A 15,605-nucleotide genomic window follows, 5' to 3' on the forward strand; every position below is an offset into this window, starting at 1 on the left:
CCTTATTTTTCTTCTGCAAGTAGTAGAACTTACGCATGATGCACTATGTAGGACACCAAAATTCAAATAATGATAAAGCCATATTTTCCTCACAGGACAGCCGTACAAAAATATTGACGGATTTTTAAAATGACATCAATGTGTAGATAAATCAATTTAGATTTACGGCATAACAAGTTTTAGTTGGGTAGACAACCGAGAAATCGAAATAAAACGGAAATTCACGACCGGGTGACATTTTTCAAAAAACGCGAGTTAAGTACCTGCAGCCGGTTGAACGAACGTGGCATTAGCCTAATGGGTCATTAAGTCTTCATTAAGCCTTTGTGATGCATTAGGCTAATGAAGACTTAATGACTCTTTAGACTAATGACACGTTCGTACAACCGGCTGCTGGTGTTATATTAAGGTATATAGGGAAAACAAATTCAGAGATAAGTGCCAGTGATTCTGATCTGTCCAAAGACAGTTACATAGCATATATGTAACTGTCTTTGGACAATTACATATACGCTGTTTATGTTATATATGCTGTTTATGTTACTCCTTTGAGGGAGCACCGTAAAGAAAGATATTAACAGCAAATTTGATGTGATTGTGTGAATCTTGAAAATTAGTTAACAGAGATAAATATATGTTGAAAACAGTGAACACTTAAAGTGTCAAGTTACATATCACAGGAATCCCATTTTCATATAAAACAGTTAACAATATTGCCAATTTAAACAGAACAAATAACAGACAGTGGGTTGAAAACAGTTAACAGTTTATATATATTTCAAATAACAGTTAACAACACCTTGAAATAGCCCAAAACAGGTTAACAGAAAAAGGTATCCCCTCACCTCGATTAAGATCATTACTAAAAGAGACAGCATTATAAGTTTTTCGTCCTTTTATAATTATATCATTTTTATCAATACATAAATGATATTATCTTGACATTTCAGGTCAGAAACTCAATATTCTTTGATGTCACTATTACATAATACACATTCCGAAATTGACTTATTTGCCTGAGATAATTTTCGACGAAATTGAATATGAGCCTCCGCCATATCCTAAAAGATATTTTATTTACAGCAACTGGGTCGATGCCACTGCCGTTTCCTCCAGCCGAGTAGTCAGCACTTCTGTGTTTACATGAATTTTCATTGTTAAAGTCGTAACTATAAATATAAAAATAAGAAGATGTGGTATGATTGCCAATGAGACAACTCTCCACAAAAGACCACATGACACAGAAATCAACCACTATAGGTCACCGTACGGCCTTCAACAATGAGCAAAACCTATACCGCATAGTCAGCTATAAAAAGCCCCGAAATGGCAAATGTTTAACAAACTGTTTACCAAATTTAGAATTTTTCGAAATGATAGAGTTGTTCTACCATAGGAATAGATATATTACCTGAGCTGTATTTGGCAAAACTTTTTAGAATGTTAGGTCCTCAATGCTTTTCAACTTCGTTCTTGATTTATCCCTTTCACTTTTTTTTATTTGTGCGTCACTGATGAGTCTTTTGTAGACGAAACGCGCGTCTGGCGTACACAATTTTAAACCTGGTATCTTTGATGAGTTTATTCATCTACATCAGCACCTTTATATAAGACATCTTATAGCAAAACATTGTTTAGTCTAAGCCTGTTGTGGCTGATATGTGTATCTAATTATTATCGATTCAAGCAAGATAAAGTTTGAAATGGGCAGTATTCATACTCGACTGTACACGAGTATTCTGAACTACTAGTAGTCTGAATTTTACTGGAAATTACTCGACCCTAATCTTTACCATGCTCTACTGTGCTGTTTTGTACTCAATCCGAATCTAAACCATACTAAAAGGTCTGAACCAGTACTCGACCAGCCAGTTCTATTTTATCAATCTTGATTGTGTAACTTACTTTGATATGTATGTCCGTCTAACATGACTCAACGTAACCTACACAATTCATCACGAAAATGATCGAGTTCCTTACGATTGTTTGAAAAAAATGATTGCCATCATCATCATTTTATTGAAAAAGAGGGACGAAAGATACCAGAGGGAAAGTATTATTTTTTTTCTTCTCAAGTATATTTTTCAAATCCTCGTCCAACCAAGTTGCTTGAATTTCCCTTCACAAGATTTCATAGTACATACTCTTGTGTGTATAAAGTAACTGCATGGATGACTGATGAACACATTAATAAACTTTTAAACAACATTTTATTCCCAAATAGCCATTGACACCTTTCGGTTCTTGTTCAGTACAATGAAATCTTACCTTTGTGGTCATTCGTGCATAGTTACTTGGTACACAGAAAAAGTATTAACTATAAAAGTTAGAAGGCAAATTAAAGCAATTTGATTGATGAGGAGTTGTAAATACGTGCTAAAGTGTATTGTATTAATGAATTGTAAATATTTCATGAGCTCCTTAAATACACTAATTTTGACTTCAACCGCGCCTCATTGTATAGATGTATGGTCAAATCATTATCTTTGACTTCCTTCCTTCAAATGCCTTTTCGTTCATTTACATCGTCCATGGAAGCAATACTGGATCCTACTTCTTGTTAACAGACACTTTACAGTTGTTAAAGGTTAAAAAGGAAGTAGATGAATTTGACGGGCTCCATCTAGTTTTACATCCAAGATCATAGCTAGAAGTAAATTTATTTTCTGCTGCCCTGTTAAAAAAAAGAAAATTGAAATAGTGAGAAATGAATGTCAGCTTTTGGTGAAGAAATTTGCAGGAAACTTTATGATGAACAAAATTTTATGTGCAAATGTAAGCTAGGGGTGTTTTTCATTCTATCGTTTTCGAAAATAGCGGAACCATATAGCTCCCTTAAAAAATGCCATTTTTCTATATAAAAAAAAAACAAAAAATAACACTGCGGCCCCGTGTTTTGCATTTTTATTGTTGAAAATTCAGAATTTGACAGTTTTGAAACGGATATTTAAAGTGAAAACGTAGAATCCAAAAAAGCCTACCACTGTCGCCTATGTAAATATTTACCTCATTGTAACCTAAAAGTTAGATGAAAGTGTTCTTATTGCACGCTGTTCTCTGAAGTATGAAGTAAGGGATAAAACTCTGTTTAGTACGATCTAACCCCCATCAGAACGCAACATCAGGTTCTGTACGATTCAATGTGATATCCTATAAATCTTAAGACTGTTTAAAAATTAGTTGGAAATGTATGAATTATTCATTATCTAAATATAACTTGGTTAACTAGACATTTAAATACACACTTTTATATACTCTATCTGTGTGCAAAGGTGTGTACACAGATGTTAGACACAAACATGGAGAGCGAGAATTTACTGTTTTGGTCAAAAGCAACTGGAACGTTCCTGATTTCGTCGGCCGTGCTTTACATCGCATGGAAAAAAATAATAAGCAAAGCTCCCAAGTAAGTTACGTTCTTTATATTCACATAATTTCATCAACTCTACAATGTTATCTTTTTTGTACGTTGTATACTGAACATCAAGATATATAATAATTATAGCACATTTATAAATACCCTGCGAGCACTTCAGAGCAAAAAATATTTGAGAAGATCTAAACGTTGACGTACTATATTGATAATGTTGTTTTTCCATTTTCTAAAACATCATATATAATAATATATTTAACAATTCACTGTTTTCAAATGAGAATGTAAACCAACATAAGCAACGTCGAGATGCATTTTTATCTGTATCAATGTTTATGTAAACCAAAAAGAATCAATGAAATTTGTTTGAATATATGTGTTTACCTTATCATATGCCCTTCGATTTTTACCGTCCTAAAAAATAAACCTATGAACCTATGAATGGACTGCAAGATACCTAATTGTGACGAAGTGCTGTTCTAAATTACAAAAATATTTTTTCTCAAAAAAATAAATTTGCTTTTCGATTGATTAATATTTCTTTTTTTAAGGTGGTACCCAACACCTTGACTAAAATTAATTTGGCTCGTTTAATTTTCATAAAATTTTGACATAATGTTTACTTTGACCCTTTGACAAAAATATAAAAATTTCAAAGAATTTGAACCAACCACTTTATCAGAAAAATTTCGTTGGTTATATAGCAGTTTGACAAACACTAATTTTGATCATTGAGAAGCGTAATATTTCCTTAACAATACAACGTAATTAAAACGTTTAGCTGATTTTTACAGAGTTATCTCCCTGTAGTGTTAGGTACCACTTTAATTTGAACCAGAACGTTAGCATATGCTGAAAGTATTATTAGTTTACCTGTTACAAAAAAGATGCAACAAAAAAACAAATAAAAAGCAAAGCACCTCAACAACCTGTTCATGCATTTTTTTAGGAAGGATCATCCACCAGATACAGTAATACTTCATCAGATTGGACGAGGTCCATATGCACCCAGTATGACACCATATGCTATTAAATTAGAAACTTACCTGCGTATGGCAAACATTCCCTATGAAGTAGGTATATCTATTATATTAAAGTTTAATCTGGTGTGAAATAATCAGAAGCTCTACCTATTCGTCACTAATAACTTAACTTCTCGATATAAGGATCAAGTTTCGTTTTTTTATTTTGTGATTTGACATTAAAATCTTTGTTTGCTCGTTGTATAATTGACCTTAAGACGGCTTGCTATGTCGACCAGACCTCTATTATTTTATTTATTTAGTACTCTATCTCCATCTTGCGTTCTTTTCGAATCATATGTTGATTTCTTTTCGATCGTTTGTTTAATGTTCTAGCATATAAAGTTTCTTTAGTTTATTTTATAAATTATCTAAATGTGAGAGAACAGTGATTAAACGAAGCACATTTGATACGCTTAGTACAATGGATCAAATATGCTAGCTTACAATTCTTCTGTGTTTGAAATATTATCACGGTTATTTAGAAAATCCGTACATGATATGGAACATATACTAGTATATCATAGAGTAAAAACGAAAAATTTCATTTATCAAATTGAACAAAAGCTCTTGATTAAAGAAATAACATAAGGATATTTCTTCCAATCAAACGTTGAGCCTCGGTGGCCGAGTAGTCTAAGTAGTTACTACTGTAATCACTAGCCAGTCAACACTGAGGTTGTGAGTTCGAACCCCGCTCGTGCGGTTGCACTCGACTCCAATCTTAATTGACTAAGATTGTCAGTTTTCCTATCGAAGGTCGGTGGTTTTCTCCGGGCACTCCGGCTTCCTCCACCAATAAAAACTGGCCGCCACGAAATAGCCAAAAAGCGGTGCTTAAAAGTGGCGTTAAAACACCAAAAATCAAATCCAATCAAACGATGTTACCAAACTATTTTTAAAAATAAGCATTATTTTTTTTAGAGAGTGTTATATTGAAATATTGCTGAAGAAAGTTCAACACTTTACGAACGTTTACTGTATACGCAATAGTTTTTGAAAGTTTGCCTTGTCATTTTGTGACAAGACTTTATCTTTTTTTAAACAAACTCATCACTCTCATCGTACATGCGCTTTCTTCATGTATCTTGGTGCCTTATGCAGACTAGTCGCCATCACTAGCCTTGTACGCTTGGGTCAAAGTCAGTTTCAAAATCATTAGCGTTAGTTTTATGACAAAATATAAGACTAAGAAGATGTGGTATGATTGCCAATGAGACAACTCTCAACAAGAGACCAAAAGACACCGAAGTTAACAACTTTAGGTCACCGTACGGCCTTAAATAATGAGCAAAACCCATACCGCATAGTCAGCCATAAAAGGTCCCGAAATAACAAATGTAAAACAATTCAAACGAGAAAATAAACGGCCTAATTTATGTACAAAATAATGAACGAAAAACAAATATGTTAAACAGCAACACTGAATTACAGGCTCCTGACTTGGGACAGGCACATACAGAATGTGGCGGGGTTAAACTCGTTTGAAGGCAACAACCCTCCCCCAAATCTGGGACAGTAGTGTAACAGTACAACATAAGAACAGACTATAAAAATCAGTTGGTAAGGGCTTAACTCATCAGATGGATACAAATAGAAATACATATAACAAAAACAAAGAGTGGACGTGGCAGGGTACTTATACATCCTAACAACAAAAAGACACTAGGTACAGATCTGAGAGTACTCGCAGTTTCTGACAACTAGTTCAAAGCCATAACAACTAAAAAATGAATATAACAACAACTTATATTTTTATATGTATAGTTTACATATATATATGATTTGGTGCCACAATATCTCAGTAGCATGAGTTCGAATCCCGGCCAGTGAAAAACAAAAAAAAATTGCTTCCGCAAATTTAGAGATCTAACCAAATCACCTGCACTGTATCCAACGCGCTAGACCAGTCGACCACATAGGCTTCACAATAATAAAGCTTTTGGTGGCCGGATGTTACCTTTCCTCGTCAGTTTTAATCTAGCGTCGTAATACAGTACATGATATATAAGGCATGAAGATGGAATTGTTACAGATCAGCTGAAATATCTATTGTAAAGGATCCTACAAATTAATGCAAGATACAGTCACAGAAATAATTATATTTTTATAAGTACGTCTAATCCAGTAACAACTCTACAACAGATTTATCCATCGGATACCCGGTAACACCCGGCCACCGAAAGCTTTATTATTGTGAAGCCTAGGTGGTCGAGTGGTCTAGCGCGTCGGATACAGTGCAGGCGATTTGGTGTCACGATTTCTCAGTAGCATGACTTCGAATCCCGGCGAGGGAAGAACTAAAAATTTGCGAAAGCAAATTTACAGATCTTACATTGTTGGGCTGATGTTTAGACGAGTTGTATATACAAAATGTACACAGCCATGTATCATGATTGATAAATCTGTTGTAGAGTTGTCACTGGTTCAGACGTACTTATATATATAACTCGTCTAAACATCAGCCCAACAATGTTAGATCTGTAAATTTGCTAACATTCTTGGGCTGATGTTTAGACGAGTTGTATATACAGAATGTACACAGCCATGTATCACCATCACTGCTGGTGATTCGATGGATAAATCTGTTGTAGAGTTGTCATTTACTTATATATATATAATTACTCTAAATATCAGCACAACAAATCTGCAAAATTGCGGAAGCAAATTTTTGTTCTTCCCTCGTCGGGATTCGAACTCATGCTGTTGAGATATCGAGACAACACCACCTGCACTGTGTACAGCGCTCTAGACCACTAGGACACCTAGACTGAACTATATGTTCACGTCTTAACATGTGACAACTTTATGACATTCTCCATCGGATTACACGTGGTTATACAGGGCTAACACTATATATATATATATAATTCGTCCCAAATTTAGCCCAACAATGTTAGATCTTCAAATTTGCGTTGGCAAATTTTTGTTCTTCCCTCAGCGGGATTCGAACCCTTGCGTCTGTGACATCGTGACAACATCGCCTGCACCGTGTCCAGCGCCATAGACCACTCGTCCACCTAGGCTACATAAAAATATAGCTTTCGGTGGTCGATGTAATGCATTTCCTCGTCGGCTTTATCTAGAGTTGTGTGTTAAATTTGAGACGAATTATATAAAAATATATATACACGAGTTATTTTTTTAAATAAACATATCTCTATCCTTTTTTCACTGACGAGTCTTTTGTAGACGAAACGCGCGTCTGGCGTACAAAATTATAAGCCTGTTATCTTTGATGAGGTTTTTTACAACCACTGTGTCGATGCCTCTGCTGCTGGAGGTTTACATCCCGGGGTATCACTAATCCAGTAGTCAGCACTTCTGTGATGATAGGGATTATCATTGATATGGTAAAACGTTTCGAAATTTTTGGTCCTCATTGCTCTTCAACTTCATACTTTATTTGGCTTTTTAACCTATTTGATTCTCGAGTCACTGATGGGTCTTATGTAGACGAAACGTGCGTCTGGCGTACAAAATTTTACGCCTTGTATCTTAAGTGATTATTTTATATCTCATATCTACTGGGTTTTTTTATTTGAGCGTCTCTGATGGGTCTATTGTAGACGAAACGCGCGTCTGACGTAAAAAGTAATAGGCTTCGTATCTTTGATGATTTTTTTTATATCTCATATGTACTGGGTATTTTTTTTAGAATGTACACAGTTACACTCCAAGCAAGAAAGGAAAATTCCCATGGATTGAATATAATGGAGAGAACATACCAGATTCTGAATTTTGTATAGAATATTTAAATGATAAACTAGGAATCGATCTAGACAAAGACTTTACAGCAAAGGAAAAGGGAATAGCAAGAGCTTTCCAAAAAATGTTAGAAGAAAACACTTATTGGTATGTAATTTCTTTTAAATTAGAAGAAAACACTTATTGGTATGTCATTTCTTTTAAATGCTATTTACGTTTTGAAATAATACACGTATGTCAGAATACCATAGCATGCATTTAAAAAAGAAAAATATTAGCATTAGTTCACAACATAAACTAACATATTAAGATTTTTTTAAGAGTCATCTCCCATTCGCACAAGAGTACTAAGGTAGCAATGTAGACACGTACATTCAATTTTTATATGTCTGAATATTCTGAATACGACACTTCACAATTGTTATCAAACAAGTCCTAATATAAATATACACTAATGATATTCTGACTCTAGAATCATTGGTTATATTGCAATCACCGTGTCCGCTTTTGACAACCTGTTCCTCTTAAGGATGTACTCGGGTCAGGTTTAGGAATTCTTGTCAGATGTTCGGACTCCTTGGGTTTTTTCCATTGATACAGGGTAAAATAGTTTGCCCCATTTCACCAACTTTTCTTTTTATGGAAGATTTCAATAGCTCATAAAAGGTCATTTACCAAAATTTAAGCAGATTCTAGATTTCTGTTCTTACGATTTGAGACCCAAATAATGCCAATGCTAAATATAAGGTAAAAGTCCGAGTCAGCCTTTCCCCGCCATTTTTTTAAATCAAATATCTCAAAAAGGAGTTCAATAACCTATCAATATTTTTAGCTTATTTTGTTCCTTAACTAATGCTCTTCTGACTTATAGTATCAATTTTTAATTCTAGATATTTTTCATTTCACCTAAGTACATTCTTAAGCAGATTTGTTGTATATTGTCCTCTAGATATATATTTTTGTGTTGTTGAGATTCGGTCTCATTGATGTATTACACACATTTCCTATTTTTGACTTTTAAAATCCGAACCAATTGTTGTTTAATTTTAATTTTGGATCCTATATATTCGTGGATTGAGGAAAAAGCATATATATTTTTTTAGATATATGATTTTATACTTCGGTAAACATTTAAATTCGTGGTTTCCCTGTACCCATGAATTCAACGAATTCAACGAAAATTGGTACCCCATAAACAATAATGAATCAAAAGTACATCACTACATCTTTTTTTTTTTAACATTTGTCAATATTTAGAAATACATCGAATGTTCCCTTCCCTTATACAAACGTTTCCCATCGTGACAAGTACTGTATATCGTACTCATAAAACTATTCAAAGAGATTATTGAAAATACTACAAAATGAAATAAAGTCGCATAAAAAATATTACAATGCGCATTCATTGAATTAGTTCAAATGTTTGTTCATATTTATTTCGATCTGTCATTTACAATAAGAAATAAGAAATAGTATTCGCCTAGAGCAATAGTTGCTTTCTCAGGACAACACACATGCGATTATCCTCATAACCAGTCAATAAATGAATGATGTTTTTATTTGAAATAGTTCGAAATATATAAATCACAAAGTATTAATGTAGCAGGTTTCAATTTATGAATGTTCATTTTAAATACTTAGGTTTATGTCTACTTAAATGGATAATAATTTGTCTTGACAATATCTTTTTGGCTTTTTTTCATTGGAACTGAGTTTATAATTGGCCTATGTAAAACTACCAGTGTTTTGACTAATCATTCTTCCTTTCAAAACAGGGCATTTGCAATAGACAGATGGGTATATGATAAAGACTGGACAGCGTGTAAAGTAATGAAAATTCCAACATTAACTGGTTATTTTATCAGACGAAATATGAAGAAAATGTCGTATGCCCATGGTATGGGACGACATAGTCCAGATGAGGTGTATCATATTATGGAGCTTGATTTTAAGGCTTTATCAGACTTCTTAGGTAAAGTGTTGGTCACTGTGTAATATTTATTGAATTGCTCACCTGACATACTTGAAGGCCGTACTTTAACCTATAATTGTTTACTTTTTATACATTGTGACTTGGATGGAGAGTTGTCTCATTGGCACTCATACCAAATCTTCTTATTTATATTTATATTACATAAATAAGCAAAATAATGTAATTTTCTATCCATAGAAATTACAACTTTGGAACAATCTCACTAAATCCTTTACTATTTTTGAATTGGTTCAAAAAGTGTTTTCAGCTAGATTGAATAACATGGCAAGAGTGTTGAACTTTAAAATCTTTGAGAATTGATGCAGTATAACAGTCAATATAAACCTTTCATAGCGGTTCATAGAAAAAAAAAGCATAGTCCAAATATTTGCATTTTGCAACTGTAAATTCGGATGCAAATAAAGTCGGCATTACTCAAACTTTTTCGATAATTGACTCTTGCACCTGGCTTCAAAAGGGACTTTCGTTTTTTTATCTGTGATTCCCTCGGCTGTGCACGGTCAATTACATCTAATGTAAAATATTTATATATGTTCCTATGTGCAGTCAGATGTTTATTTGAAAAAAAGTGCTCTTTAAGGAATATAATGGAACATGCTTTCTAAAGCTTGTTCATACATTGACTCTCTAAAATTACTAGTATATGAAATTTGTTGCTTAACCTATACATCAATCTGATATGCCAATTCAGCGAAATAGTGTCAAAAGTGGCATTGCAACGCAGTGTATAGTTGAGAATTAGGAGCTTGTAACTTTTTTTTACTTTACTTGAACTTCTGTTTTAGGTAATAAAAAATTCTTGCTTGGAGACAAGCCGTGTCAAGCAGATTGTAGTGTATTTGGTCTTATTGGTAATGCTTACTGGCAATCGTTCGGAAGTCCAGTAGGATCAACAATCAAAAGTAAGTATCATATAGCTAAATGTGTGGCTTATCCTTATATGTGTTGCTTCCGAATGAGAATATTCAATTCAATAAAACCTAGAAAGTATAAGATGCAATTGATGAACTGATTGACACTTTCATTCTCATTTGAATGTACAACATTTATACGAACATTCTACTAATGAAACGTAGTTTTTTAATCCATTTATGAAGACGATGGCTTCAAAACTAACAAAACGGAAGTATGTTATCAAATGTCTACTTCCTTTTTCACATTTGAACTACTTGGTAATTGTAAATTTAATGTTATTGTTTTGGTTAGTTAAGATAATGCATCTAGTAACAGAAAATAATACAAATTGCATGCATGGTTGACTTTTTTTTATGTTAAACGATCTACTATAAACTAAAGATTCTGTAATATATAGCCCTTTAGATTTTCTATAGATGTTTTATTATGCATGCTGGCATAAATATGGACACATAAAACTTTTTACTAAAATGTCATTTAGAAAAATCCAGTTTTTAGTATTTTTTTCCTTTTCCACTTTTGTAACATATATATAAATGAACTATATGTAAAGTGAGAAAATAATGTAAACCTTTTACTAATTTATTATTAGAATATGCATTTACCAAAAACATGGAAAACTAACTGAACTAAAACAATTTAGAAATCTTAATTTTTATTTTCAGAATACAGAAACTTATGTGAATATTGTGAAAGAATGAAAGAGACATTTTGGCCTGACTGGGACCAATGTATTACCCATGGAAATACAAAAGAGGCAACTAAATGATTATTTTTTAAAGAGCTTGTTTGTACATGCATTTATGTTATAATATAAACATGGGCAGAAGAAATAAAATTCTTACTTTTCTATTTCTTTTAGTTTTTATGTCTGTGATGTATGTTTGCACAGTGTTAACTGGAGGATCACAATTGTTGTCACATTAACTTATTTTGTCTGTTTGGGTTGCTTATCCAATTTTGTCAATATAACGGAACTATAAACAACTGTCATACAAGTGGGGGTTTAGCAAGCTCTAAATCCAGGTTTAACCCACCACTTTCTTAGGAAAATACGCGTCACAAGCCAAGAATATGGCAGTTGTTTTTTACTTGTTCTGTTGATTGATAGCTTTTGATTTTGTCAGTTTTTATGGAATTCCCCTTTTTGAATTTGCCTTGGAGTTCAGTATTTTTGTTATACTTTTTTCAATTGGTGGAGATGTTCTTGAAGGAAATGTATTTTATAAAGATCATTTTTAAAAAAGAAGAGGTATTATAAGAGCCATTATCTAATCCTTGAAATTGAATTTCATCCTTTTTAAAGTTATATAATTTTTATTAGTAAATAAATAGAATGATATTAACTTGACACTTTAGGTCAGAAAATTAATGTTCGTTTTGATGGCACTATGACATTATAAACATGCCGAAATTGACTAATTTACCTGAAATAGTTTTCGTCAAAATTAAATATGAGCCTCAGCCATACCCTCAAATATATTTTTCCTACATTTATATAAGGCATGTTGTAGTAAAACATTGTTTTGTACAAGCCTTCTGTGGCTTAATTGTGTATCTAAATATTATCGATGAAACCAGATAAAATCTGAAATGGGCAGTAGTTACATACTAGACTGTACTGATTTTTACTCGAGCATTTTGCATAATAACTGCATAAGTTAACATACGAGTTATTATAATGTATTGTCCCTCAAATTTAGATCAGAGCTCTGAAATTCAAAATTACATATTTATTTTAATTTCAAAAATCTGTAAATATAACGATTAAATCTGTTTTTTTTTAATATATATGAATTGAAAGCAATTGACAATCACATTTTAAGCTTCATGCCAAATGTGAAGGTCACTTGTTTTCATTTCGTATAAATTTTAAAAGCATTTAATTCCATAACAATTAAATAATATTTTTGTTGTTGTCTATAGAGTACAGTGACATCACATGTGTCAATGCGGGCATTTTCTATTGATTCCTTTTTTGTATATGACGAATGTCACCTTTGGAGCAGGAACTCCTTATCCTTCCGGATCACTAGCTTTGGAAGAGTTTTCCCACTCAATCTTTAGTTTTTGTATAGACGTTCTTTTATTTTTCTTTTAGCCATAAAGCTGTCTGTTTTTCTTTGACTTAAATGTTTCCAATTGCCTCCTCAGTATGTTTTCTCCATTTTTTTTTTCATAATTTTTTTAACAATTTAATCAATCTCAATATATTTTTCTATTCAATGGCGAAAAGTATCTAAAATATTTACCGCATTTATGTGTCGCCTATCCCATCTAATGCATGACTGACTGTCCACCATGGATCGTCATAGCCTGCACAGTATTGTTTGGTATCCTCCATTTTGACTTTTCAGTTATAATTTTTCTTTTTCCTTTTTCTGTGTGTTATACTCATAAAATTATTATCGGAATCGTCAAAAGCATGGTTAATGTGGACAGAAAATTTGCACTCATACTGTACAGATATCCCCTTGAATTTTTTTTCGAATCTGACGCCGTTCAAAAAAGGACCGTGGCGCTAACCTATTACATGGTTTCGATGAATTAGATACATAGGGAATGTTTTCCCAGTGAGATTGATTGAGGAAAAACGAAAATGACTAGTGAATTAATGATGTTATCATCTGTAAAAGCCATACAGGTTAAAGGATAGCGGGTCAATCTAGCTACAAATTAGTCCTGTAAGACATAGCTAAAAAATGAATTGAACATCTGTTCAATTAAAAAACTATTTGAATGCAGAATTTTAAAACAACAACAGTGCACCACAACGTTCTACGATGTAATAAAATTAAACATCTTTTTAGCTATCAAACATGCAGACCCAACCATTGTAATATAAAAGTAGCCCACTTTCTTGAACTTATCTGTAAGAACCATTGGTCAATCCGTACTATTCAAAACACTACCATCAAGTAAGACATTTTATATGACTTCATGGTTCACTCTACGTCACAGTGTCGGCATATGTTGATTTGAAGAACAGCATGCGTAGTTGAATATAGCAGTTAGAAAGTCTTGGTTTGATCCAAAATGTATCAACAATTATTGAATCATTGACCCAAAAGGTTCAGCAAGAGCACGTCAAGACAATCACCAGCTGTGCCAAACCACGCTGCTTGTTTTTTTGCCAAAAAAAAATGCATTTGGATAATATAAATGCATGATACCGATTTTAATTTGCAATTGTTTCAAAAACAACGAAGGATGGGTCAAATTAAAAAAAAATGATTGCAGTTCAAACCGGACAGGTGTTACTGGAATTACATTAACCACTTACGCTAAAAACAGAATACTAGTATTCGACAAGCAAAACACCGAACCGTGTAAGAGCACCAAACGTAGACGGCCTTAAATAGAACAGATGAATTGCTTTATGGCCAACTTTACACGAGGGATTAACAACCTTTCAGTCTTAAGTAAGACTACTTTTAATTGACACACTTTTAATTTAGTTATTAACTAATCAGCCATTACAATATTATAGACCAATCACATATCTGTAGATCTCAACTTGCTTGCTTATCAGTTTTATGGATTACATTCTCTCTGTTATTGTTTGACTATAATTTCCAAAATGGTAAAAGTTAATAAAAATCATGAGAGGAATATTACTCCATTATGGAATCGTCTGAACATGTTCATGGATATAGTTTTTTTTTATCAGATTTAGGATTTCTGAACTGTTTTTCTTCCTCAGGCATCAACTGCTATAAGGAGACAACACTTGATTTAGTCATATTTAGATTTATGCAGTTTGTAATTGCTGGCATTTCTTTTTTGTTCATTTTGTTAGTCAGCTAATTAGGGGATACATTGAGCATTCAAAGAAATCTAGTTTATCCCTAACAGATATTAAAATGTCTTCCCAAAGCCAGGAACCTCGTCAACAGTTGCGTTTGTTTAAAACTTCTATGTTTTTTGTGTCCTTCAAAAATTGCAATGCCCATGGCTTATCTTGGTAGGCCATACAAAATGTATTTCAGACTTGTCAATAGACTCAGGGCGATCGACCTGTAGTGCAGACACTTCTATTATTGAAGACCGTGTGGTGCCCCTGAAATTTTCTAGTTTAAAGGGGCATTAGCTGTCAAATTCATGTTCACCGATTTGACTCAAATTCTCATATTTTATTTATAACATACTAAAACGTATATCCAAATTACAATAAGTCTGAAATAAACAAATATTAATGCATGGACACGATAATATATATCAGCATTTCACTTTCAATATTGACATTCTTTTCCTTTTAATTGCAGAACACGACTAAGACATGCGTAACCAATCTCTAACTAATGGTGAATAATTCATCAGCGATGTTTCTTAGCTTATTTTGACAAAATTGAACTAATGTAGCTTCTAAAAGCAAATTAGTATTTCACTATTTCACTTTTATTAATGATTGAACCACAAAAAATCGTAAGTTACTTTTTTATATATCTCGTAGCTAATGCCCCTTTAATTGTGTTTTAGGGTCGATGTCTCAATGTCTTATGAATGCTTCACTTTTAATTTGAAAAATGGAAAGTCGTTAATGTCAGCCAAAAACTGTATTAAATAAAATTGAGAATGGAAATGGGGAATGTGT

At 32.9% G+C, this 15,605-nt stretch overlaps 1 protein-coding gene across 3 annotated transcripts in view; it reads left to right on the plus strand.

Moving 5' to 3' along the window:
* The window catches only part of LOC127730041 (failed axon connections homolog), a 30,288-nt gene extending 18,425 nt beyond the window's left edge, over positions 1-11,863 (plus strand). Inside the window, exons 1-6 of one of the 3 annotated variants that reach the window (XM_052238085.1) lie at positions 2,055-3,406; positions 4,323-4,446; positions 8,054-8,250; positions 9,879-10,075; positions 10,882-10,998; positions 11,677-11,863. In XM_052238085.1, the coding sequence (XP_052094045.1) occupies positions 3,285-3,406; positions 4,323-4,446; positions 8,054-8,250; positions 9,879-10,075; positions 10,882-10,998; positions 11,677-11,780 (861 nt within the window). In that variant the 5' untranslated portion in view covers positions 2,055-3,284 and the 3' untranslated portion in view covers positions 11,781-11,863. Of the gene's footprint in view, positions 1-2,054; positions 3,407-4,322; positions 4,447-8,053; positions 8,251-9,878; positions 10,076-10,881; positions 10,999-11,676 lie in introns of those variants that run through there. The other 2 variants (XM_052238087.1, XM_052238088.1) reach the window with 2 other exon arrangements.
* The last annotated feature ends 3,742 nt before the right edge of the window (positions 11,864-15,605 follow it).

This window comes from Mytilus californianus, unplaced genomic scaffold (assembly GCF_021869535.1).
Source record: "Mytilus californianus isolate M0D057914Y unplaced genomic scaffold, xbMytCali1.0.p SCAF_2, whole genome shotgun sequence".
Lineage (NCBI taxonomy): Eukaryota > Metazoa > Mollusca > Bivalvia > Mytilida > Mytilidae > Mytilus > Mytilus californianus.